This window comes from Loxodonta africana, chromosome 1 (genome assembly GCF_030014295.1).
Source record: "Loxodonta africana isolate mLoxAfr1 chromosome 1, mLoxAfr1.hap2, whole genome shotgun sequence".
Classification (NCBI taxonomy): domain Eukaryota; kingdom Metazoa; phylum Chordata; class Mammalia; order Proboscidea; family Elephantidae; genus Loxodonta; species Loxodonta africana.
This window is the reverse complement of record NC_087342.1, coordinates 95,430,223-95,454,411: the sequence shown is the minus strand read 5'-3', so window position 1 is coordinate 95,454,411 and position 24,189 is coordinate 95,430,223. Positions and strand designations below refer to the sequence as shown.

The window sequence follows — 24,189 nt, the reverse complement described above, 5'->3', positions numbered from 1 at the left end:
CAAGAGGAGCAGCTTCCCCTGCCTCCCCTTCTTTTCCTTCCTCATATTCTCTCCCTCTTCTGCCCCAGAGATGAGAACGTTAGGCTGAGGAGCAGCATCTTTCAGGTCGGCGAGCTCCTGGGCAGGTACTCTCTCTCCTCTGTAAGTGTGCGAGTGCATCTAGTTCCCTCAGCAATCGAGTGATGAAGGCACTGGTGTTATGGCTCCATTCTATAGATGGGAGAACTGAGACACACAGAGACAGTTCACTTTGGATCTCTTTTCTCTCTTCTTCCCATCCACAGTGCCTCCGCTACACACCCCCTCCCTCCCAGCTGCCTCAACTTCAGCCCAAGCAAGAAAAGATGGAGACTCACTCCAGTCTTTAAATTCTTTGCCCTGTACCCCCAATCTTATGGGGTGCTCCTGCAACTTGAGCTAAAGCCCCTTAAGTAAGCTATGCCAAATGTCCTGTGTTCTGAATCCCTCAGGCTTAGGTACCTAGTCCCGGGCACTGGGGATTAGCAGACTGTGTTCAGAAACAGCTCTTTCCTTTCTCAGCCTGTATGGCCTGGGTGCGTCTCTTGGGTGTAGCTATTAATGTGTTGTGTACCCTGGAAAGCCCTTGGTCCGGATGGAATGGTTACAGGTTCAGGGACCCTTCTCAGATACCCTTGGAGCCACATTGTTTTGGAACTTAGCAAGATAATATGGTGCAAATACCACGTATTACGAACACCACCAGGGAGTCTGAGGCAGTACTGGAGAACAAATACATCTGTCTTCCACAGAGGGAGATGGATAGCGACAGTGAGCAGTTTTCATGTCAGATTTTGCTGCAGAAAACTTATAGACAAACTTTTGGTTTTCAGAGCATTTTGGATTTTGGAATTGTACAAAGGGGATTGTGGCTTTAGCCAGCTCAGTACTTCAAGCCAAAGGCTTGAGAAAGTTCCAGAGTGGGGGAGGTGTAGGAGGGTTCCTAGTGGTTGGATTCATACTGGCTTAAATCCCAAAAAGTCAAGCCCATTGCCGTAGAGTCGATTCTGACTCGTGGCGACCCCATGTGTTACAGAGTAGAACCGCTCCATAGGATTTTCTTGGCTGTGATCTTTATGAAAGCAGATCACCAGGCCTTTGTTCAGCAGCACTGCAGGGTGGGTTCGAACCACCAACCTTTCAGTTAGTAGTCGGGTATAAACTGTTTACATCACCCAGGAACCTTCTGTTGGCCTAAGGGAGGAGCATATCCTCCAGGTCCCTGTCTGCTGGCCCTCAGGATGTCAGGAAGCTGCCACTCAAACCTGGTCCCACCCTGTCCCAGAGCCGGGGGCTGTGGAGGATGCAAGAATTCCAGAATGCCCATGACCTTGAGACCCAGTATGTCTGTGGGGATAAGGAGAGCGGCTGGGGTGAGGAAGGGTGACCTTGTGGGGTACAGTAGGAATGACTTATCCAGGATTCTTAACCCCAGGGACCTCTGCCTCAGACTCCCCGGTCTGGGTCTGAGGCTCCTTGGTGCCTGCAGGGTGACTTACGGCTCCCGGGAGAGCCTGGGGCCATTGCATCCTCCTCACAGTCAGCTCTTCATCCTGGAAAAGACTTGCAGGGGGACAGTTATTGTTTAAACAAAGTTCCCCACCAGAGACATTTCCATCTAATGGCCCGCTTTGAGGGGAACCAAAATTGAAACCCATCAGACAGGGAGGCTGAGGCGGTGGCTGGGTCAGCTGGACATGGGAGCCATTTGTCAGGTGTTCCAGGCCTGCCAGGCTCTACATTGGCCCCTGCACCTTCCAACTCACTTGGATTTATTTCAGCAAATTCTAAAACTCAGGATTTTCAAAGGCAATTGCCCTTGCATATTAGGATTCTTTTGTAATGGAGAAGAAGTCATAGAAGCAGCCTTGTGGGTATGAGTTGCCAACGCAGTGGGTGGGAAGGGGCGGACATGTTGTTTTCCCTCACCAGACTAAGAGCAGGAAGAAAGAATCTGCTGCAGCAGGAGAGAGTTAGGTCAGACTTCAGGAAGAACTTCCAGGTCACAGAGGTTTGAAGCACAGGGTTTTGTACTTTTATTTTCTCTAGGACTACCTGCCTCTTTCCCTTCTTCCCTCAGATACCACCCCCAATACTGAGACGGTGTCTCCTTTTTCCCTGGGTAAACCCATGCACACTGCGCCTAAGGACTGGTGGATTGGAATTACTGCCCTTCTTAAAACCAAAAAAAGCCAAACCCATTGCCGTCGAGTCAATTCTGACTCATAGCGACTGGACCCTGAAGGACAGAGCAAAACTGCCCCATGGAGTTTCCAAGGTGCGCCTGGTGGATTCAAACTGCTGACCCTTTGGTTAGCAGCTGTAGCACTTAGCCACTATGCTGCCAGGGTTTCCAATCCCACCCCAAATCCCAACATCTTTGGAGAGAACCTCAGCCCAACGCCTCATCTCACTGATGGGGAAACCAAGGCTCAGAGAGGCTGGGTGACTCCCCCAAGGCCACATCGTGTCTAGCAGCAGATGACCAGGTCTCCTGGCTTCCAGCGCCCTTCTCCTCTCATCTCCACCCTTTCCAGTCAGAACATGGCACTGCGGAGAAGGACAGCTTATTGAAGAGGGCAGTTCTGAACCCAGGTCCTTGGACCAGCTGGCCCAGGCCTTGGCCTTTGCTGTGGGACTCCTTGAGTCACTGTACTTCCACAGCAGTTGCTCTGTGGCTTCCTTGTTTTATGGGATTCCCCCAGCTCCCCCAGGGCAGGGGACATCAACTGAAGTTCCTTGAGGTGTGTGCCATGTGTCTGTGTGTGTGTGTGAGGGTCTGTGTGATTCTGTGTGTGTGTATATGTCTATGTGTATATCTGAGTGTGTCTATGTGTGTGTCTGTGTATGTATATATATATCTGTGTGTGTCTCTGAGAGCCTAAATGTATATATATCTGAGTGTGTCTCTATGTGTGTGTCTGTTTATCTGAGTGTGTCTCTGTGTATGTCTGTGTATCTGTCTGTGTGTCTCTGGGTACTTGTCTGTGTCTACCTATGCGTGTCAAGTTAGTCACAGTCCAGGTGAGAAACAGCAAGAGGGAGAACAGAATGTCCTAGCCCTCAAGTTGCTCGAACCCAAGCCAGGGCCCATGGGTGAGGCTTAGGGTGGCTGACCATTTCTGGGATGGCTGCCTGGAAGAGCTGGGCCTCAGGCTGGGAACCTTCAAACTGGACGAGTCCACACGCTCAGCCATCTGCCAGCCAACAGTGTTTCTTTTTTTAACCCCTGAAAAATATAGCCTGCCTAGCCTTCTGCCACACAGCTGCTGGGGGTGGGGGCAGGATAATTATGGCCAGAGCGAAGGCAGCACTGAGGGGCAAGGGGCAGGCAGAGTTGCTGGGTTAGTTATGGGTCTCAATAAACCACGGCCTGTGTTATTTCCAGTTTAATTAATTGATCCATTCATTCAATCATTTATACAAAAGAGAATATTGAGAATTATTTTTTGTGTTGTTAAAAGTTGCAGTGGCTCCCAGTTAAGGGCACCTAAATACAGTACAGGGCCTGGGCATACATTGTTTCATTCGCTGTGCATGACTGCCTTGGAAGTAGGGCTGCTGGTGCTGGCCCGTGTGGTACCTTTGAGTGAACCAGAAAAAAGAGCTCCATCTTTTTTTTTTTTTTAATTTTCTTTTTTATCATACTTTAGGTGGAGCTTTACAGAGAAAACTCGTTTCTCATTAAATAGTTAAAACACATACTGTTTTGTTATACTGATTGCTAACATCAGGACATGTCAACACTCTCCCCTTCTTGACCTTGGGTTCCCTATTAACAGCTTTCCTGTCCCCTCCTGCCTTCTTGTCCTTGCCCCAGAGCTGGTGTGCCCCTTTAGTCTCGTTTTGTTTTATGGGCCTGTCTTAGCTTTGGCCGAGGGTAAACCTCAGGAGTGACTTCATTACTGAGCTATAATGGTGTCTGGCGCCATATTTTCGGGGTTTCTCTAGCCTCTCAGGCCAGTAAGTATGGTCTTTTTTTTTTTTTTTGGTGAGTTAGAATTTTGTTCTACATTTTTCTCCAGCTCTGTCCAGGACCCTCTATTGTGATCCCTGGCAGAGCAGTCAGTGGTGGTAGCTGGGCACCATCTAGTTGTACTGGACTCAGGCTGGTGGAGGCTGTGGTAGTTGTGGTCCATTAGTCCTTTGGACTAATCTTTCCCTTGTGTTTTTTGTTTTCTTCATTCTCTCTTGCTCCAGATGGAGTGAGACCAGTGGAGCATCTTGGATGGCCGAGGACCCGCACCTTTTGGACAGGTTGTGCCACCTGTCAAGCCCAATGCAGGCTGAATTCAAGCCTCCCTGTGGCTCTTCTGTTGTTAGTTGTCCTCAAGTTGCTTCCAACTCACGGTGACCCCATGTGTGCAGAGTAGAACTGCTCCATAGGGTTTTTGAGGCTGTGATCTTTCAGAAGCAGATCAATGTGACTGTCCTCCAAGGTACCTCTGGGTGGGTTCGAACAGTCAACCTTTTGACTAGTAGTTAAGCATTTAACTCTTGGCGCCATCCAGGGGTGGCCCCTCTACTAGGTGCCTTTTTTGCAGTGAACAACCTGCACACCAAATCCAGTAGCTCTGCTTTGAGGTCAGCATCGTGATCTTTGTTAGAGACAGCACACTGAGGACCTTGGCTGGGATGACCCAGGCACAAGCACAGAGTCTGGTTTGAACCTGGGCAGGCTGTTCCCAAGGATATGGTCTCTCCAGGAGCAATCTGAGTTCCCTGCAAGCCCAGGGCAGTGCACACTTGACTGGGCAGAGCCGCTGGGTGGCGGGAGATTTCATGGCCTCAGCTTATGCCTCTCTAAAATGCGTCATGCCAAGGTCTGCCATGGCCACGGGCTGCATCCCTCAAGGGCAGGTCATGATCATGTTCAGTTGCTTGTGTATTCAAAGGGCTGGGAATGGAGCAGGGTCTTCATCCGTGTTGGTGGAATAAAAGAAGGCATGAATGAATGAATGAACTGTCTAGGCCCTTCCTTCACAGGCTTCAGTCTGATTGGGTGAATAAGTCATGTATTTGGGGCCATTACATGCTTTGGCAGCCTTTATTCATTGAGCTCCCACTGTGGGCCAGGCATGGTGCCAGGCACTGGATGAACAATGCTGAATAAGATGTGATTCTGCCCTGGCATAGTCTGGGGTTCTGGAGGAGGCGAAGCCTAAGAAGGGAATTATCTGTGGAAATTGGGGGTCGGACGGTGAGGGGGCTAAGTTCCCCCAGGCCTGGGCACAGTTGAGCATAGGGTGGCACTCCACAGGCCAGCCAGAAGGACCAAGCTATCAGTGAGGCGGAGGGGAGGCCACTGAGCAGCCTCTCCCTCCAGCTCCCTGGCATTGTGGTGTGTGCCTTCCCCAGGACAAGGACAGTCACACGTCATGGTTCTAATTGAAGCCGTTTCTGCAGTCTGGGACAAGATGCTCTTGCATCCTAAGAGGGCTGCATGGCTACCTCCCTGTCTTCCTCCCCTGCCTGCCTCTCTGACTCCAAACTCTCTCCTGGGATTTCCTGCAGCCCCTCTGGAGGAGAGCTGGGGCTCCAGCTTCTCCTTGGCTGAGGAATTCTTCCCTAGGGTTACCCCAGCTGTGTGCCAGGCCACCTGTTACACTTTGCAAACCAGTGCTGGAGGAAGGCCATTGGGCTAGCCCTTTGGTGTTCCTGTAACCTGGTGGGGTGGTCCGAAGGCTCAGTGGAAAGCCCCTGCCCCCCACCGGCTGCGCGACCGAGACAAGCAGAATAATTTTCCCCCTGGGTCATATGCTGCAACCAAGAGCAGTGGGGTGTGCAAATGAATATTTCACAGGGGGCATACACCATGTGCACGTGAATGCGTGAGACGCGACCCAGTGGGGTGGGGTTCTAGTGACGCATGGAGGTGGGAAGTAGCGCGCCCCTTTGCGTCCCTATGTTTTGCTGTACTTCTCAGGCTGTGTTCCCTGACCTTCGACCTCTGGGGCCAGGTGTGGTTCCTGCCACCTCTTCTGTGTGCACTGGCACGCACGGAGGGGAGAAGGGGGCTTCCAGGAAGAGACGCAGGTGGGCGTGGTGGGAGGGGGCGCAGATGGCGCGGGGGCAGGTAAGTGTTTGTGGAGTGCAGCGGGGAGCTTCGGAAGCCCGGACCTCCTGAGGTGGAGTTGCGCGGTGGGGGTGGGATCCCAGGTGCTCTCCCTTTAAAAGGCCGGCGGGAGCGCCGCGCCCTTGGCCCGCACTTGCAGCGCAAACTTGCCGGGCTGGGCTCGTGCCTTCCCGGGTGCGGCAGCGGCTGTGGACGCCGGGGCTCAGCGTCTGCGCCCCTCTCGCCATCCGGTGCTCCCCGGCGCTCCCCCCCGCCCCGCAGCCTCTCCTCGCCGCGTCTTCCTTGCTCACCCCGTCTCTCGCTCCCTCTCTCGCTCGCTCTCCAGCGCGCTCTCTCGCTCGCTCGAATTTTTTTTCCTGCTGCTGCTGCTGCCGCTGCCGCGGCGCTGCTGGGCGCCCGCACCTCGGCCGCCTGCGCTCGCTCGTCGGCTCCCGCTCCGCTCCCTTCCTAGCCCCGAGCCCTCGCCGGACCCGGCTTCCCGGAGCCGCTTCGCCCGCTCCCTCCAGCTCGGACGCCGGGCTCCGCGGCGGCGGGAGCAGGGCTTGCCGCTGTTTCCCAGCTCGCTTGCTCGCTATCGCTGGAGCAGCTGGGAGCAGCAGCCGAACGCCGCGCGCTTGGCGGCGGCTCCGGCCGGGCGGCCGCCAGCTCATTCCTGCTGCGTCCCGGACTCCGGGCGGCTCCGCACCCTGCTCGGTCCGCAGCGTCAGCGCCGCCCGCCGCGGCTCGGGCTTTGGGCACCGTGAGAACCGAGCCTCTGGGCCACCGACCGCCACCTCCTTGCACCCCCGGGGCAGGCGGGCGCACAGCAGACCCCTCGCCGCTCAGACCTCGCCCGCGCGCGGTGAGTTGTGGCCCGCGGGGGACAGCAGAGGGGACCGTGCCCTCCGGCCTCTGGGGCGCGGGCTGCGGCGGAGACAGCGGGGGTTGGGGAGGTGGCCTCTGGCGAGCTCCTGCACACAGGGCTGCCTGGAGGAGGGCCGGCGGACCGCAGCCCTTTGGGCCGGAGGGTGCCGGACCGGGCTAGATGGACTCTCTTCAGGGATGGGGCCAGCTTTCCGGATACCCTGGAGGAGGGCATGGGAAAGCGGCTCTTTTGAGGGCCTGAGGAAAAGTACCTCTGGTATGGGGGTCCTGTCAGGTTCCACCGGATAAGGGTCGTGTTAGCCCCCCGGTGGGGGCGGAGGCATTAGCGCGCCTCCTTTGCGGAAACGGAAGGCAGGCGGGGGCGCGGGGCACTATTTGCGCTCCTTTTCTGTCGTCTCCCGGGCCGGGGGCAGCGCCAGCCTCGCACGCCCCGGCTCCCTTCCTGGGCGCCGCGTCCCGCTCCCGTGCCCCCGCCTACCCTGCCTTTGCCACCGGCCCGAGCCCAGCGCCCGCTTGCCGACGGCCCCAGCGGGTTGGGGCAGCGCCCCGGGGCCTGGGGTCTCCCCGTGGCCCGGGACCTCTGGGTCAGGCGCTCTCAGGACACTCAGGACGGACCTTCCCCGGGACCCTGACGAACCCGCGGCTCTGCGCGGCCGCCGGGAGGGACGGGCCGTGTGTGTGTGTGTGTGTGTGTGTGTGTGTGCGCGCTCGCGCATGTGTGTGCGCGCTTGTGTGTGATGGGGGAGGTCCCTGCTCCGGGGTCGGGCTTCCCCGGGGCCCGCAGGCTGGAGGCAAGCCCTCCCCGCGCGGGGGTGGGGCCGTGGGGGAGGCCGGAATTGCGAGAGGCGCCCCCGCACCCGGGCGGTCTGAGGTTGTTTGTGCTGAGATGGGGCGGCAGTGGCGGCGGCAGGGAGCCCTGAGGCCCGGGCGTGCGAGCGCCCCCTGCCCCCAGGCCACGAGTGACACCCCTGCCCTTAGACTTTTGGTCCTTTTTTGGAGGAGGCGACTTGCTTTTTTCCCCCCACTCGTCACCACCCCTTCCCCTGGCGCGGGAGAAAGCTGGCTTCGCGGGACACCGACTGAGCCAGACTTGCCTAGCTGGGGTGTCCGAAACCACGTGTCCATCGTAGCAGCGGTTAGTCTGTCTGCTCCTCTGTCAGCCTGACAGAAAGCCTACGCTGCGGGGCGGGAAGGGGAGGAAAGTGGTAGGAGTGTGTGTGTGTGTGGTGGTGGCGGCGGTGGGGGTCCCAACATAGTGCCTCCCCTGTCCCTTCTGGGGTGAGAATGGGGGCTCGGGGAAGGCAAGGCAGCCAGTGCTCTAAGGGTCTCCAAACTGGGCACACCAGCTCCACAGTCTGCTACTCTGCCACGCTCAGCTTCAGACCCCTGGGGCCAGCCCTTGGTCGAAGTAAAGAAGGTTCTAATTCCCTCCTCCCTCCTCCGCCTAGGATGTGCCCTGGGCCTCCCCCACTTTTCCCCTGGATCTCCCGAGGGCGAATGCTGGCCCCAGGCTCTGGGTTTGCATGCTCAGCTCCTCAGAGTAGGAGGGGGCGGGGCTCAGGGCTTAGGTGGTGGGAGAGCTTCCATGAGGAGATGGGAACTTGCCAGAGCCTTCCTTGAGGACCTTCCCAAGGTGGCAGAGAGTTCCCACAGAGGAGTCCAGAGACTCCTGGGTGTGGTTGCCCACGGGGTGGGGGACAGGCCCTGGGTGCTAGTGAAGAGGACCTCACTATAGTGGAGAGTGGGGGTTAGAGCTCTTTTCCCTGAGGGTCAGAGGACCACTTCCTGGAGAGCCTCCCCAGCCCTCAGTCAGAGGGTGTGGAGTGGGTGGCATTTGAGGACGGTGCTCTGAGCCTCTCTTTCGGCCTGGGACAGGCATGCTTGCCCACTTGTGTGGTAGGTGACCGCTGTCTTCACCTCCCCCTCACTTTTCTCCCTTTATCTATAAACTTTCATCCACCTGCCAACACCTACATATTACGTACTGCTCAGGGACAAAAATAACCCCACAGTTATCCCGGGTCTGAGGTCTTAGTCACTTCATGGGCTACCCCTCCTAGGGGCGTTTGCACTTAAGAGAGAATCAGAGAGGAAGATGGTATTGCTTGAGCCAAAGAAATGCTCTACTAATGGTAGGTTTCCAGGCGTTTTCAGGAGAGAGGTGTGTTGGAGGGGGCATGCAGCATATCTCTCAGAACAGGTCCTGAGCAGGTGGAGGGGGAGGCGGGAGCATGTCAGGAGTTGAGGTGCCTTCTCAGCATCTGTGGCCTGGCGTAGGCCGCTCCTCCTCCTTCCCTCCTTCATCCCTCCTCCCCCAACCTGCGTCTGGGTGGCTTCTCTCTGTTAGAGGCGTGACGTCTCCAGGAGGGAGCGCCTAGCACGGCAGCAGGCAGCCCGAGGTAGGTGAGAGAGCTGGCGAGTGTGTGTGAGCAAGCGAGCGAGCGTGCGAGTGAGCAGTGTGCTAGCCAGAAGGGCTGGGGGGCTGGGCCCAGGCCAGGGAGAGCTCTGCAGCGCCCACCATCTTCCTGTAGGGTCCCCAGCCCAGTCTCCAGGATGCTCTGTCATACCCGAGCCCACCCAACGCAGGGGGACAGCTGGCAGGAAAAGACGAGACCAGGACCCACTGCCTTTTGAGTTGTATAATTACAGCCGATAGGCATGTCCTCTCCTCTGAGACAAGTCTGCAGCTGGCAGCCCCTAATTACCACCCACCTCAAGACATCTGCCCACCCCTGCTGTCCTCCTCTGCTTGGCCTAGAACCCAACTTTCCAGTGGGCAAGGCCCTGCTGGCAGCCTGGGCAGCTGGGCCCGCCGGCTGCTGGCTTGAAGGTTATCTCACTTCTGCAGAGGGGCAGCCGCCTTTGCTGCCTGGAGAAGGCGTGGGAGGGGGGAGCTGGCATCTGGGCTCCGGCCATGCTTGCTGGCCTTGGTGGAGGAGCTGTGGCTGTCCAGGCTGACTTGAGGGAAGTGGCTGAGGGGCTTGCCCTATTGGGCAGCTGGACTTGGAGCAGTAGACACCAGCCTTTTCTCCCTCCCACCCGGCCTGTTATCAGCTCCTGGAAAGAGCTGGGAGGACTTGTTTGTTTGTGTTAACTCTGCCCTAGTTAGCAGGGGACTATCAAAAATTAATTTAGAGATTTCACTGCCTTTGGCCCTTGCAGAGTGCCAGCTGCCTTGCCCTAGGTCCTTTGAGCTCTCTGTTTCTTTCCTCTCTTCCCTCTGTGTTGTCTCTCAGCCTCCCTCCGTCCTTTTGCTCTGCCTCTGCCTGTCTCCCACTCTCTCGCGGCTGCCTCCCAGCCAAACCAGAGGCTTCTAGCTGCGCATCCGGATTAGCTTCCTCTCTCCACCAGTCCTGGTGTCACAAGCTCTGGGGGCTTCTGCCTTGATTCCCCCTACACCTCCCACCTCTCTTCCCTGGCCTGAGCTACTCCCGAAAAGGGAGGCGGATGAACTGAACCTGCTTACAAAAGATGAAGTCGGCCAGCATCCAGCCCACCTCTGGGCCCTGACCACCCCACCTCCTAGCCTGCAGGCCAGAGAGAGGCTGTTCCAGCCTGTCTGTGTTTCTCTTGGCTCCTTGGAAATATGAACACTTCAAGGATAGTAAAAATCACCCCTTAAATTAAAGCTGATGATTCCCATCGAAATGTTTTATTATTAACCTCACAGTTTAGGCAGCAGTGAGGCATAAATATATGTGTACACGTGTGTATTAAATAAATTGGGGGACGCAGTGATAATGACATTATCTGGACCCCATTGAATTAAGGTACATATTATCTGCCGTAATTGGGAAATGCCAGCCCATAATGACACCCCATGCCATTTTGGGGCTGAGCCATGCTGACGAGCAGGCAGTGGTGTCTGGTTAAGCTTCCCGGTTCTCCTGGAGAAGGCACTGTTCACCCATGGCGAGTCCCAGGGGAGCTCGGCTGGCTGTGTGTCCGTGGCTGGGGCACCCTTGTCTCAAGAACGGAAGCCCTGGGTCCCACTCCACCCCCACGCTCAGCTCTCCCAGCCACCCCTCTGGTCGTTTTTTGAACAGATAACCAGCCCCGGACCTGTTTTCTTGTTGGGGCCGTGACTTCTAGTAAAGACATTGTCCTTGCTACAGGGCTATGTTTAGGTTTAAGTAGAAAAATAAAGATTGGGGACTCAACCTGGAATTGTAAGCTTCTGGCGGGAAGTTGCTTCTCAGATGTCACCGCCCAGTCTCTGTGCCTGGCCTGAGTGTGGCCTGGGGATGGGAGTGTCACCCACACACAGTGGTTATGTTCACAGCGGCAAAAGATGGTAGAGAGGGTGGATGTTGACAGGGCTGGACCAGTGGGTCCCAGTGTTCTAGGGCACGCTGGGGTCAGGGGAGCTCTGATTTAAGGAGGGGGCAACAGGAAGAAGGAGGTGAGAGGAAGGAGGAGGAGAGAGGAAGGAGGAGAGAGGAAGAAGCAGCATTCCCTGTGAAGCCCACAATAGCAACAGCTGCAAACAAAGACACTGGCCCACTTGGATCCTGTGCTGGAAAACAGCCTGGAGGTGGTACATGGGCATGGGACTGAGATGAGGGAGGGGAGTTGGTGTGGGCAGGAGAGGCCCAGGGAGGTGGGGCCAGGTGGTTGGAGGAGACCTGGGCAAGCATGAGTTTGGTAGCTGGCCTGCTGGCTCTGGGAGCCGAGGGAGGTTGGGGCTGGGCGTTTTCTGGGCCGAACTGGTAGGTGTCTAGGGCTGATGAGATGTGCTTGCATTGCCCTGCAGCTGGTGTGAGCTGCTGTGGCCTTAGCAGGTGGGTGCCCTTCTGAGCCTCAGGCTTCTCATGTCATGAGTGCCTGCCTGTCGCTGTGCTCAAAGCACTCCAGTAGCCCCTCACATCTCCCAGAGTAAATTCCACCGTCTACACCTCGGGCAGCCCATAAGGTCCTCCACGATCTTGCACTTGGCACCCTCTGTGACCTTATCTTCTGCACCTCTCCTTCCCACTGCCCACCAGTCCCACTGGCCTCTTGGCTGTTCCGTGAACAGCGAATGCTAAGCACATGCCTACCTCAGAGTCTTTGCACTTGCTGTTCTATCTGGGATGCTCTTCTCTCAGATAGCCACATGATTCACACCGTTACCTTTTTTAAATCTCTGCTTAAATGTCACCTCCTCCCAGAAGCCTTCCCTGACTATCTTTTCTAAAGCTCCCCTCTGGGTCACTCCCTATCCCCTTTCCTTTGTTTTTTTTCCTAGCTGCCTGACTCCCTGATGTTTTTATTGCTTCTCCTTGTCCTCCCCGTTGGGATGCCCGCTCCATAGGCAGGCACTTATGACCGGTTTACTCCCAGCGGTGCCCCCAGTGCCTGGGGCAGGGTCTGGTGCGCCACAGGCACTCAGCTCACATTTGCTGAATGACTGGTGGTGGCAGAAGGGATTGTACTCTATGGTTGTCCACACAACAGGAGTGCTCCGAGAATTCAGTGCAAGGGTGGCTGTGGCCCCTCTTTCAAGGCCTGAGTCCTGGGCTTAAGCAGGCACCTGGCTCTGCTGGATGGGAATGCTGCTGCAGACTGTCTGCTCGGGGCTTTGCTTTGGTAGAGGTGGCTGCTGTGTTGGCTCTGGGTGGAGATAGGCTTTGTCTGGTCATTTATTGACCACTTCCTGTGTTCTGACAGTGGTTACAGAGATGAGGGCAGGGCTGTCCTTGTAGCCCTTACTGTGCTCTGAGCCCCATCAGTGTCAAATAGCAACACAAGAAGAGTCTTGAGGCTTTGTGGGGTTAACTCTGGAGGAAGGAGATAAGCAGGGAGGCTTCCTGGAGGAGGAAGAGTCTGAGCTGTTTCTTGAAGGGTGAGCTTCAAGGGAGGGGCTTGGCGGAAATGACAGGGTGGGGAAAGATGGTAATCAATTTCAAGTTTTCCCTTTATTAATTTCCAATGGCATTAAGCTGTAGAAATACTTCCTCCCTCCCTCCTTTTTTCTCTCCTTCCGCACATTTCTCTAGTGCCTACAACATGCCCGGTACAGAACCAGTCACCTCTGAATCAGGTCCTTGTTGTTTTGCCAGAATGAGGAGGGATGGCTTATAAAGTGGGCTCTGGGGTTTCTGAGTTTGGGAGAGTTCCAGATCCGGGCTGGCGAAGGGGTGTCGAGGACCAGACCGCCACTGTTCTCGCCTCCTTGCTCGGTGCTGGGTGACTGCCAGAAAGCAGGACTGCCCTTTATCTAGCCTGCGGTGGGATGAGGCTTCCAAGGTGTCTCCTCATACCCTGATCCCTCTTTTACCTGCCTGAAACTATGCTCCAGACTCCACCAATAGAATCATTCTTGTGGGCTAAAGAATTGCCTGCAGAAGGGCTCTGTTAATACATAGATTACCTGGAAGAGTCCAGTAGTCATTCATTTACATCACATCATTCATTCACTTACATGCTCATATAGTCATTCAACAAACATGGATAGACATTGCATGTAAGGTGCTGTGCTAGGTTGAGGAGACAGCCCTACTGAGATGAGTATGACTTGCTCCCCACAAGTTGTTGTAGTCCAAGTGGGGAGATGGTTGTGTTGCTAGTAGTTGAGGGGGCTAATTAGTCATCCACCTTTCTCCATGGACCAGGAGCCATATAGGTAGCTGCCATCAAGTCGACTCCAACTTGTGTGACCTTATGTGTTGCCTGGCCCTGCATCGTCCTCAAGATCGCTGGTATGTTGGAGTCCATCATTGTGGCTGTTGTGTCAATCCATCTCACCAAGGGTCTCCCTTGCCCTTGCTAGCCCTCTACTTCACCAAACCCCTGTCTTAGTCATCTAGTGCTACTACAACAGAAATACCACAAGTGGATGGCTTTAACAAAGAGAAATTTATTCTCTCACAGTGTAGGAGGCTAGAAGTCTGCATTCAGGATGCCAGTTCCAGGGGAAGGCTTTTTCTTTCTGTCGGCTCTGGAGGAAAGTCCTTGTCATCAATCTTCCCCTGGGCTAGGAGCTTCTCAGTGCGGGGACCTGGGATCCAAAGGATGCGCCCTCCTGGCTATACTTCCTTGGTGGTATGAGGTCCCCATGTCTCTCTGCTCGTTTCTCTTATTATCTTGAAAGAGATTGGCTCAAGACACAATCCAGTCTTGTAGGTTGAGTCCTGCCTCATAACGTGACTGTGCTAATCCCATCTCAACAACATCATAGAGAGAAGATTTACAACACATAGGAAAATCACATCAGATGACAAAATGGTGGGCAATCACACAATACTGGGAATCATGACCTAGCCAAACTGATACACACAGTTTTGGGGGACACCATTCGATCCGTGACACTCTTCCAGTGGTTGATTCCTCATCGAGACTTGTCCAAAGCAAGCAAGTCAGACAATGTTCTCCTGCAATCCATAAGGTTTTTAAAATTTTTTAAAAAATAATTAAAAAAAATGTTTGTTGTTGGGAATATACACACATGCACAGCAGAAAATACACCAATTCAACAATTGCTCCATGTACATTTCAGTGACATTGATTATATTCTTTGAGTTGTGCAACCATTCTCACCTTCCTTTTCTGAGTTGTTCCTCCCCCATTAACATAAACTCACTGCCCGCTAAGTTTCCCATCTCATCTTTGGAGTTGCTATTGTCATTTTGATCCCATAGATAGATCTTAAAGGAACTCAGTTGCTCAAGGCAGACATTCTTCCTTAGTTAAACTAAACTATTGTTTGGTTTTGAGAAGACTTCAGGGGATATTTTTGGTTTCAGGTTTTTAAAATTATCTCATGACAGTAGTTTTACGGGCTCAACCAGCCTCCATGGATCCAAAACCGTATTCTATGAGAATTCAAAATTCTGTTCTGTATCCGTAAGGTTTTTATTGGCTAATTTTTGAAGTAGATTGCCAGGTCTTTCTTCCTAGTCTTTCTTAGTCTGGAAACTCTGTTGAAACCTGTCCACCATGGGTGACCCTGCTGGTATTTGAAATACCGGTGGCATAGCATCATAGCAACAGGCAAGCCACCACAGTATGACAAACTGACAGATGGGTGGTGGGGGAGCCACAGAAGTGGAGATCAAATTATGGGCTTTAGGGCTGGTTGGGGTTGAGGTGAAACAAGGCTTCTGTTTACCTACTCCCTGGGTCTAGGCTTTGTCCACTTGGGAGGAGACTAGGTCTCTCCAGCAAACCATATGTCTCCTCAGCCAGTGGGGTCTTCAAGGGCACGGAGAGAGGGGCCTCAGAGGTGAGCTTGCAGTTCAGCTCTTCAGGCCCACACAGGCTCAGGTAAGCTTCCTAGTTTAGGAAGGATGGGGAGAGGCCCTAAACTCTTTCTCACCTTCCCCTTGGGGGAAGTGGAGCTGTAGCCCTTCCCTCCCTTCTGTGGAGATGTGATATGTGGGTGATGAGGCATCAAAACAGCTCAGAGATTCAAAACATCATTCATAATTCTCCCAGCATTTTTGAGCACCTGGGATGGGCAGGGCCCAGGGGAGGCAAAGGTAATATAGAGGAAATCAGTGCTAGAAAGGAATATGGAAAAGGCTGTGAATTGAGAGGATTGGCCCACTGGGGTGGGAGGCCTGACTTCAGGAAGGCAGAGCACAGGGGGCTAGGGCAGCCCTAGGTGGGGAGGGTGGGGGCTTGGGGGGCCTGGCCCCAGCCACAGCTGTACCCCAGACTGCTGAGTGATCTCAGGTAGGCTCTTGCCCTCTCTGGACCAGGCTCTCTTCCTGAACCCAGGGAGTCTGGTGTGCTGAGGAGCTGGGAGCCTGAGAGTCCTCAAGCCTCCCATCTTGTGGGAACTGACCCAGAGAACGAGCGAAGTGCAGGGTCCTTCCATCTGACTCTGCCAGCTATTTTGGTATTTAGGTTTTGTTCTGTTTCTTCAGTTTGGGGGGAAGTAAAAAAGAGCTCAGTAAAAATAATTTGGGGTTTAGTAAGTCACGGTGGTAGTTCTCTTTGGATCTGGTTGTTTTGTGGTTTGTGGTTCTGTCTGGCTCCAGCCCTGGTTGTGAAGGGAAGGATTTAAGTTGGACATGAGCAAAGCATGGGATTCCTGATTGTTAAGATCGGGAATGTGTCACTGAGGCAGATTCCATGTAGACCCTCAGAATCAGCAGAGATGCCCTCCGACGGGATGGTGGGGGACCCGCCCTACGGGGCACTAATGCAAATGCTCATCTCAGGTTTCTGGGAGTGGCTGGGCTTGGGCAGGGAGGAGGTAATCTGCCAGTTGTCCCCCAGTTCTCCTTGCATCTCTGCTCACTGAAGAGAACATTCTGGAAAACTGTTTTGGCCAGTGAACTATTGCTATGTGGAAATGGCTGAGCCCTCTCCCCTCCACTTCTGATCCCTATGCCTTCACCATTTCCATCTCTCCCTGCCTAGCAGTGTCCTCCCCGAGGCTTCTTCTGCAGGGGTCGGAGGGAGGCCAGAGGGGAAAGGAAAGACAGGGCTAGGGAGAGCGGGAGCAAGACACAGAGAGAAAATAGAGGCAGAGGGAGCCAGACTGGGAGAGAATGAAGGGAAAGGGAGAAGCGAAAGCGGGGAGAGAAAAGGGAGCAGAGAGCCAGCTGGGGCCGGTGGGTACTGGCTGGAGCCTTAGTCTTCCCGGCGATGTCACCTGGGGAGGAATTACCCCCAGCTGTCCTAGGTTTGAGCTTTCCTGCCTATTTTGGAATTTGTTGGGGGGGTGGTCCGAGGGCAAGGGAAGAAACTTTGAGAAGGACCCCTCAGCCTCCTCTCTTTCCTCCCTTACCAGCCCCCCTCCTCCCTCCTACCCCCAGCTCTGCTCCTAGTGGCTCCTTTCACTCACGGGGTATTTTTACTTTTCCCTTGTTCCTGTTACACCATCAAAGGAAGGAGAGGAAGCTAAAAGAGGCCGCGGTTTGCCCAGCTCTTTGGAGAAGCTCAGAAAAGACAGGCCTGGTAGGACTGAGTGGTGGGGTGGGACCCCTGTGGCCAGAAGCTGGGCCTCAGGTGGGATCTGACCAGCTTGGCCAGGGCTGAGTCCTTGGGGCTGTCCATTCTAATCCTTCACGTTTCTCCGCCATGAGGCCTTCTTCTCCATGTGGCCTCTGTCCTTCTGTGTGTGCGTGTGTGTGTGTGTGTGCGCACTCACATTCTCAGCCCAGGCATATCAGGCCCCAAGGAGAAGCCAGTGCTGAGCCCCCTGAAGGATCTGGAAGCTGAGCGGGGCCAGACTGTTAGAAGCTGCTGTGCATAGGTTTCCCAGCTTGAATCTGCCCTGCTGTATCCTTGCACACAGCCTGTCTTGATGCCAAGAACTCCTCCATTTGAAATTTATGGAAACCACTCATGAACTTACAGGATGGTAGAACTGGACAGGGCCTGAGAGACCCTGTGGGCCAGCTGAGTGGAGAGGTGAGGGGCAGAGGCAGCCCGGACAAGTTACATGCCCTGTGCTATGTGTCATTCAGGTGCTCTGTGCCTCAGCTTCCTCATCTCTGAGACAGGGATAAAAATACCACCTACCTCATAGGGAAGTGAGGATTACATGAGAAAATGTACGGAAAGCACTCAAAACAAGTATATGATAATGTGTTGTCATTTGCTATCATTTCTCCACGGGGCAGGTGCTCTTGGCATTTGGACAGACGGTGTTTCAATTTGCAGGATGTTTAACATCCCTGACGCCTTCCTGGACGCAGGCTAGTAGGTGGCTCCCCCACCCCATCTTGTGAGAAACAAAAATGACTTCAGGCATTTCTAGCTGCCCCTGCGGGCCCCAGACTGGATTTTACTCCAACCTGTCCATTTTACAGATTCTGAAACTGAGGACTAGGGAGGGGGCGTGCCTTACCTTCAGCAGGGCGATGACAGGGCTGATACTTGTCTGTGGCCTCTCCACTATCTCTTTTCTGTCTTGCCTGATCCTGGCATCAGGACCTATTGCCCTGTATCATCTCCCTCCCCACACCATCTAGGGGTGGGGGGAGAAGAGACAAAAGCCAGTTGCCACCGGATGGATTTGGACTGATGGTGACCCCGTGTGTGTCAGAGTAGAACTGTGCACCATAAGGTTTCCAGGGACTGAGTTTTTGGAAGTAGGTGGCCAGGGCTTTCTTCAGAGCTCTCCCTGGTAGACTTGAACCTCCAACCTTTTGGTTAGCAGCTGAGTAGTTTAATTGTTTGCACTACTATCTTGGAAAGAGATCTGATAAACTCATTCGCATGAAGGTGTGATGACAGTTCCATGCAGATGTAGGGTCCCCCCTCCCTTGTATTTTAACAGCTCTTAAAGCCTTCCCCAAAGCACGGGCCCCTAGCTTCAGGGGTGAGGGTGGTGTTAAGACCTCCTCCTACAGAAAGCTTCCCTTGTGGGCCACCTCAGAGCTGCCTCTGTGTGCCTGGTGCCCAGCTTACTTGGACCCATCTTGATTTGCTCTGTGACTTTGGGAGAGTTATATGCTGTCTCTGAGCTACTGGTTCACCTGCAGAATGGGGCTAAGGAGACTTAGTAGCCATATTCTTGGCCTCTGAGGCGCTAACAGGGGAGAAAGCACTTTGCTGGGATGGATGAGATGTCAGTCCATAAGGTATATGCCACAGAAGCCTAGGAGTGGAGGCCAGACTCTGGGACACTGAACCTTCTCCTCTTCCTTGGGGAAAAGGAGGGGCCAGGGGTACAGGAACAGTAATAGCCTCTGTTGGGGGAGTTACAGGTGGGGAGAGGGTGGGGGTTGCTCTGAGACCGATCACTACTTGGCCTTGATGGAGGCACCAGGTCTAACCAATCCTAACTCAAGCTTCTATTTCAACTGGCTGGGGAAACTGAGGTACAGAAGAGGCAAGTGCCTTGTAGGCCTTCATATGACAAATCCCTGGGGAAGGGGACTTTGGGATGGGCTCCCCAGCCAAGCCCTGACTCAGCATCCAGCCCTTCTCCCTGTGGCCTCCTAAATTGAGGGGACGGAGGCTGCTGGCTTCTAGCAGGGAGGCTGGGGTGAGGGAAGGAACTCCCAGGGGAAATTAGCCCAAATTAGCAGTGAGAACGAGGAAGAGCTGGTGTTCTCTCCTCTACTTGCGGACAAATATTTAATCACAATTACAATCATAATGAGGATGATTATGATAATGTGGGGTAGCTCAGGCCAGTAACCCCTGAGCCCCACTCTTGGAGGGAGGAAGTGGGGGGAGAGAGAAAGAGCAAGCTAGAAATAAAGAGATAAAAGAAAGAGGGAGAGGGAGGGAGGACTAGCAAGAGTCAAGGAGGCTTGCCCGTTATTGAGGAGATTCCAGATTTACCTGGGGTAGTTGGGCAGCTGCAGTGGAAATGTGGAAGTGGGAGGGTCCACCTTGTACTACCTGATTCAGGAAGAAAACCCCCACCCCCAACAGCACCGCCTTTTCTCTGGCCCTCCCTTGGTGTTTAGAGTGAGTAGCCCCCAGCCCACCTGATATTGGGAACCACAGCCTCACAGTCTGATTTCCTCTTGAGGGAACCTTTTTGCCATCCTCATCTCATAGTTCCAGAGAGTCAAAGCATCTTTAGTTTCAGGGCTGGGACCTGGGAAACGTGCGTTCTAGTTGACATTCTGCTGCTTGCTGTCTGTGGTACTTGGACAGATGCTTGCCTGCTCCAGGCCTCAGTTTCCTCATCTCTAAAATGGCTTTGTAACCCCTGTTGCTCAGCAATGGGCTCAGTGGGACCAATTTCTTGCTGCTCCTTTGTGTGGGTGAGTGCTGAGGAAGTTCCCTCCTCCTCCCAAGCCAGTTTGATGCCTGGGCTTCCATGGCAGTGGGTACAGGCCTAAGAAGTCTTCAGACATGACCTTATTTCTGCCTTAAGTGCTTCCACTTAAACCAGAGTTGAGCAGCAGCCAGGAGGAAACCAAGTTCAGGAGATTTGTACAGTCTTTGGAGATAACCTCTAGCATCTCCCTCTCTTAGGCTCCTGGAGAGAGATCAGAATAGCTAATGTCTTCTTTGGGCTTCTGTTTGATACTCTGTCTCTCTCTCTCCCTTCTAAGGTTGGTAGCAGGAGAAGATTGAAGCTGCTTACTCCTTGACGCCAAGATATGGAAAGCTAGGTGCACACGTCTTTCCACAGTCATCCACTGAGAGCTGGCCTGCAGGGCGTGGGGACAACGACCAAAGCTTTGCTGCTGCCCCAGCCACTCCCTGCTGCCTGTGGCCATGGATCCTGTAGGCAACTGAGCATTGCCCCAGGACGACGAGGAGGTGGGGGAGCACACCAGCATGGTTCACCCAGTCGGCCGCCCTCAGCCACCCTGCTGCTAAAGCTGCTCTGGAGAGACTCGTGGGGGCCACACTGCCCAGGTGCACCCAGGCTGTGCAGCCAGGGGCCTGCCAGGGCTAGGAGTGGGACCTGCCGTTCATGGGTCTCTAGGGCTTTCCGAGATGCCTGGGAAGAGAGGCTGCAGCTGGTGGTGGGCCCGGCTGCCCCTTTGCCTGCTTCTCAGCCTTTACGGCCCTTGGGTGCCTTCCTCCCTGGGGAAGCCCAAAGGCCACCCCCACATGAACTCCATCCGCATAGATGGGGACATCACACTGGGTGGCCTGTTCCCTGTGCACGGCCGGGGCTCCGAGGGCAAGGCCTGTGGAGAGCTCAAGAAGGAAAAGGGCATCCACCGGCTGGAGGCCATGCTCTTTGCTCTGGACCGCATCAACAATGACCCGGACCTGCTGCCCAACATCACGCTGGGCGCCCGCATCCTGGACACCTGCTCCAGGGATACCCATGCCCTGGAGCAGTCACTGACCTTTGTGCAGGCGCTCATCGAGAAGGATGGCACAGAGGTCCGCTGTGGCAGTGGCGGCCCACCCATCATCACCAAGCCTGAGCGTGTGGTGGGGGTCATTGGTGCTTCAGGGAGCTCGATCTCCATCATGGTGGCCAATATCCTTCGCCTCTTCAAGGTTAGTGCCCTGCCTGTTGGCCTCGGGTGTTTTCCCACCAACGGGCCTAGCCAGCTCCTTTCTCCTCATCTCTTCCAGACTCCAGGTGGGGAATTTCCCCTTGGAGCAGTGTTTGAGAACTTGGGGTAACCTTGTGGTTATAGCTTGAGCACAGTGGAGTGAAGGCGTTGGGGAGGGACCCAGCTCAGTACTGCTGACCATGGTGCTGAAATAGCACCAGTCGCCCAGAGCTCCAGGATCAACTCTACCCCTCTCCTGGGAATTGTGATCCTGGTGGAGGGATAAGGAGGTGCTGGAGAGCAACAGAAGGGAGGAGATAGGCAGACAGACAAATGAAAAGGTAGACAGATAGATAAAAACAGGCACGTGAATGCTGGAGATTGTAGGCAAGAAAAAGACTTTTGTTTTGACATTGTTTTCAAACAATTGCAATTCCCAAGGAAGATATGTTTTTCTTTTGGGTGGTTGAGGAAACACCATGTGCCCCCCCCCCCCCACCCTAAGATCGTGGTTAGAAACTGTGTCCTGATTTTTTGGGCGGAGTGTAAGGGCAGAGTGTAGGGCTCCCAGACCTGCAGGGAATGGAGATGAGGACAGGAAAACAGGCCCAGAGGGAGCAGGCAGTCAGGTTTCTGGTGCCAGTGCCCAAGCCTCCCTCTCTGAATTTCCTCCCTCCTGCCCTCCTTCCTGCACACCTTTCTCCCTTCCCTTCTGGATTCCTTCCCTGCCCCCTCCTCGCCGCCTCCCTTCCTCTCTTCCTGGGGCAAGAGCTGCTGATTTGCAATTCAATTGGAGCCAAGTGCTTCGCTAAGCTGCTAAAACAACTGAAAGCTACCGGGTAGAGAGAAAAACATTACAAGCATTTTACCAATAATTATGTGCCCGCTCCTCTCCTGGAGCCTGCCTTATTTGCTCTGCGTTGAGTGTGTGCGCGTGTGTGTGTTTGTGTGTGTGTGTGTGTGTGTGTGTGAGATAGAGAGAGAGAGATGGAGAGAGGAGAAGAAGGGACACACCGAGAAGGTCCCTGAGCTCCCCCCTTGCCTGCCCTGGTGTCAGTTCTTGGCCTCTGGAGCTGATTCTTCTTTCTCCTCAAAGCCTCCTGAGTTATGGAGTGGGCTGAGAGAGGCTCTTTGGCCTTCTGCAGAGTGGGAAGAGCCAAGGCTGGGTTCTTCTCATCTGGACCCTTTCTGGAACCCATTAGCCTAACTCCCAAGATGCATCTGTATCTGGGGTGTCTCTGGGGCCTGCGGGAGGAATGGTAAGGGAGGTTTGAGTTTTGGGGATTGCGGAGATAGTGGTGGAAGGAGAGGAAGCTGGGCCGGTGTGGGGGTGCAGAAAGGAGGCCTGTGGTCCTGTTGCAATGTCTGGGCTGGTCTTGGGCTTCCCAGACTGTGAGGGTGGTGCCATGTGGCTCTCACATAGAGGGCTTCTTCCTGGAGCATTGGTTTTACCTAATGAGCTGGGTGAAAACACTACTTTAATTTTAAAACAAATGGATGCCTTATGAAGGATGCAACATTTGTATGTGGTTTTAGGATGAAGCGGGAGACTTGAAGGAAATTGTGCCCTTACAATGGACAATTTGAACAATCCCTGGGGGGCCTGTGTTTGCTCCTGACCGTCTTTCAGGGTTCACTGGGGAAGCAGTTTGGGAAAGGGTTGCCTGGTCTAGTCCTCTCATCCAGCTCCATCTGCAGTGAGGAGTGGAGACCCAGGGTTTGGCAACCCCCTGGCCAGGGCCTAGTGATAACTTGCGACAGCTGAGTCATCACTTCTGCCTTCCTGGTCCAGGCTTGGGAGGCCAGGCAGCCAGGGCTGGCCAGTATCAGGGATAAGCCTGGGACTCCTTGTCATTCTGTCAGGGTGAGGCACAGCCCCTCCACCCTCTGAGAAGGCCAGACCACTGAGGGGATGCTGCATTCTCCTTATCTGAGCTGTTTATTAAACACCTTTTGTGACTCTCAGTGTTTTAGAAGGATGATAAGACAGCCCAGCCCAGCCCTTGGGCCCCCATCTCCCAGAGGGGGTAATGCCCACTGCATAGGGAGGCGAAGAGGATCACGGGCTGAGAGGGGCCCATCACTTGGCACAGGGTAGAGTTCAGAGAAAAGTCACTGTCAGCGTTAGGCCTTAATGCGTGTTCTTGGAAACACAGATATTGTGGGGTGAGGTGTTTAGTGCCCCAGATAGGGGAGAGGGCTATGACTTCTGTGCTATAATTCCCCCAGGATCAGGAAGTTTGGGGGTGGCAGGGCTGGGCCCAAGCGCCTTAACAGCCCAGGGGCTCACAGGTGGTCTTCATCCTCTGCCCATCTGGTCAGATATGAACGTGGCCACAGTCTCAGTGTTGTCTGGGCCTCCCCAGACCAGAGAGCTGGAGTGGGCTGGGCAGGGGGTTGGGAGTCCTCCAGGCTGCACAGAGAGCAGCAGAGCAGTGAGGCAGGCCTGGGGAAGACATAAGTGAGAGGATCCATGGAGAAGAGGGAAGGAGGGGGCTGTGTGAAGAAAGGGAAGGGAAGGGAGGGTGGGAGGTGGGGAGAGATGAGGAGAGTGTCAGAGGGAGACAGACGGCTGTGGTCTCTGTTCCCTGGGTCCCTTTTAACAGCGTTAATGTTCCATCCAGGCTGGCGACAAGAGGGCTCCTCAATAATTAAACTGAAAGAAATGAGAGGCTGGGTGAGAAACTTAAAAGCCATTTACAGAGGCAAAAAGATTGAACTTTGGGGAGGGAGGTCAGGAGCGGAGCCTCAGGAAGGAGAGGGTGAGAGAGGGGCATGGGGGGGCAGGAGGGAGTCCCGCCACTCTGGCCTGAGTGGCCTGAGCTGGCAGGTATCCATTTCAAAGGGCACCTTGGTGGCCCTATCCACTTTCCCCACTCGTATGAGGTGATTAATGGGGCCTGCAGGGAACTGGGCACCCGAGGCTGTGATTACAGTTTTCCTTCCTCCAAAGAGGTGGATTTCTGGTGCATAGCTAGAGAGGAGCTCTGGGTTTAGGGGTACACAGGGTGATTTCCTGCCTGAAGATTGCTAATGGGATGCAGTCAGGGCTAGGGTGTGGGCAGAACTCACAGCTGTCAGAGCTGGAAGGGGCCAATGCCTTGTTCTACAAATGTGGAAACCAAGTCAGATCCCGAGCTCCCAGGCCTAACTCCTTCCAGACTGCCTGCCCACGTAAACTGAGTTGGAAGTGGGACACGAACCCAGGCCTTCTTTGGTGACCAGAAACCCCAACTCTGGCAAGACTATGACTATGGGTCTGATGGCCTGTATTCCTGACTTTCCTGCTCCCATCCGCTTTCCATCCTCATTTTGCCTCTGTTCTCCCAGGATGGGGAGTATTGATGATTGCATAGAAAACCTTCTGGA

At 54.4% G+C, this 24,189-nt stretch overlaps 1 protein-coding gene across 1 annotated transcript in view; it reads left to right on the top strand.

The window, feature by feature from the left end:
• The first annotated feature begins 7,879 nt into the window (after window positions 1-7,879).
• GRM4 (glutamate metabotropic receptor 4) overlaps window positions 7,880-24,189 on the top strand; it is a 131,639-nt gene continuing 115,329 nt past the window's right edge. Inside the window, exons 1-2 of the mRNA XM_023540198.2 lie at window positions 7,880-8,093; window positions 19,912-20,821. Of these exons, the coding sequence (XP_023395966.2) occupies window positions 20,303-20,821 (519 nt within the window). The 5' untranslated portion in view covers window positions 7,880-8,093; window positions 19,912-20,302. The remainder of the gene's footprint in view (window positions 8,094-19,911; window positions 20,822-24,189) is intronic.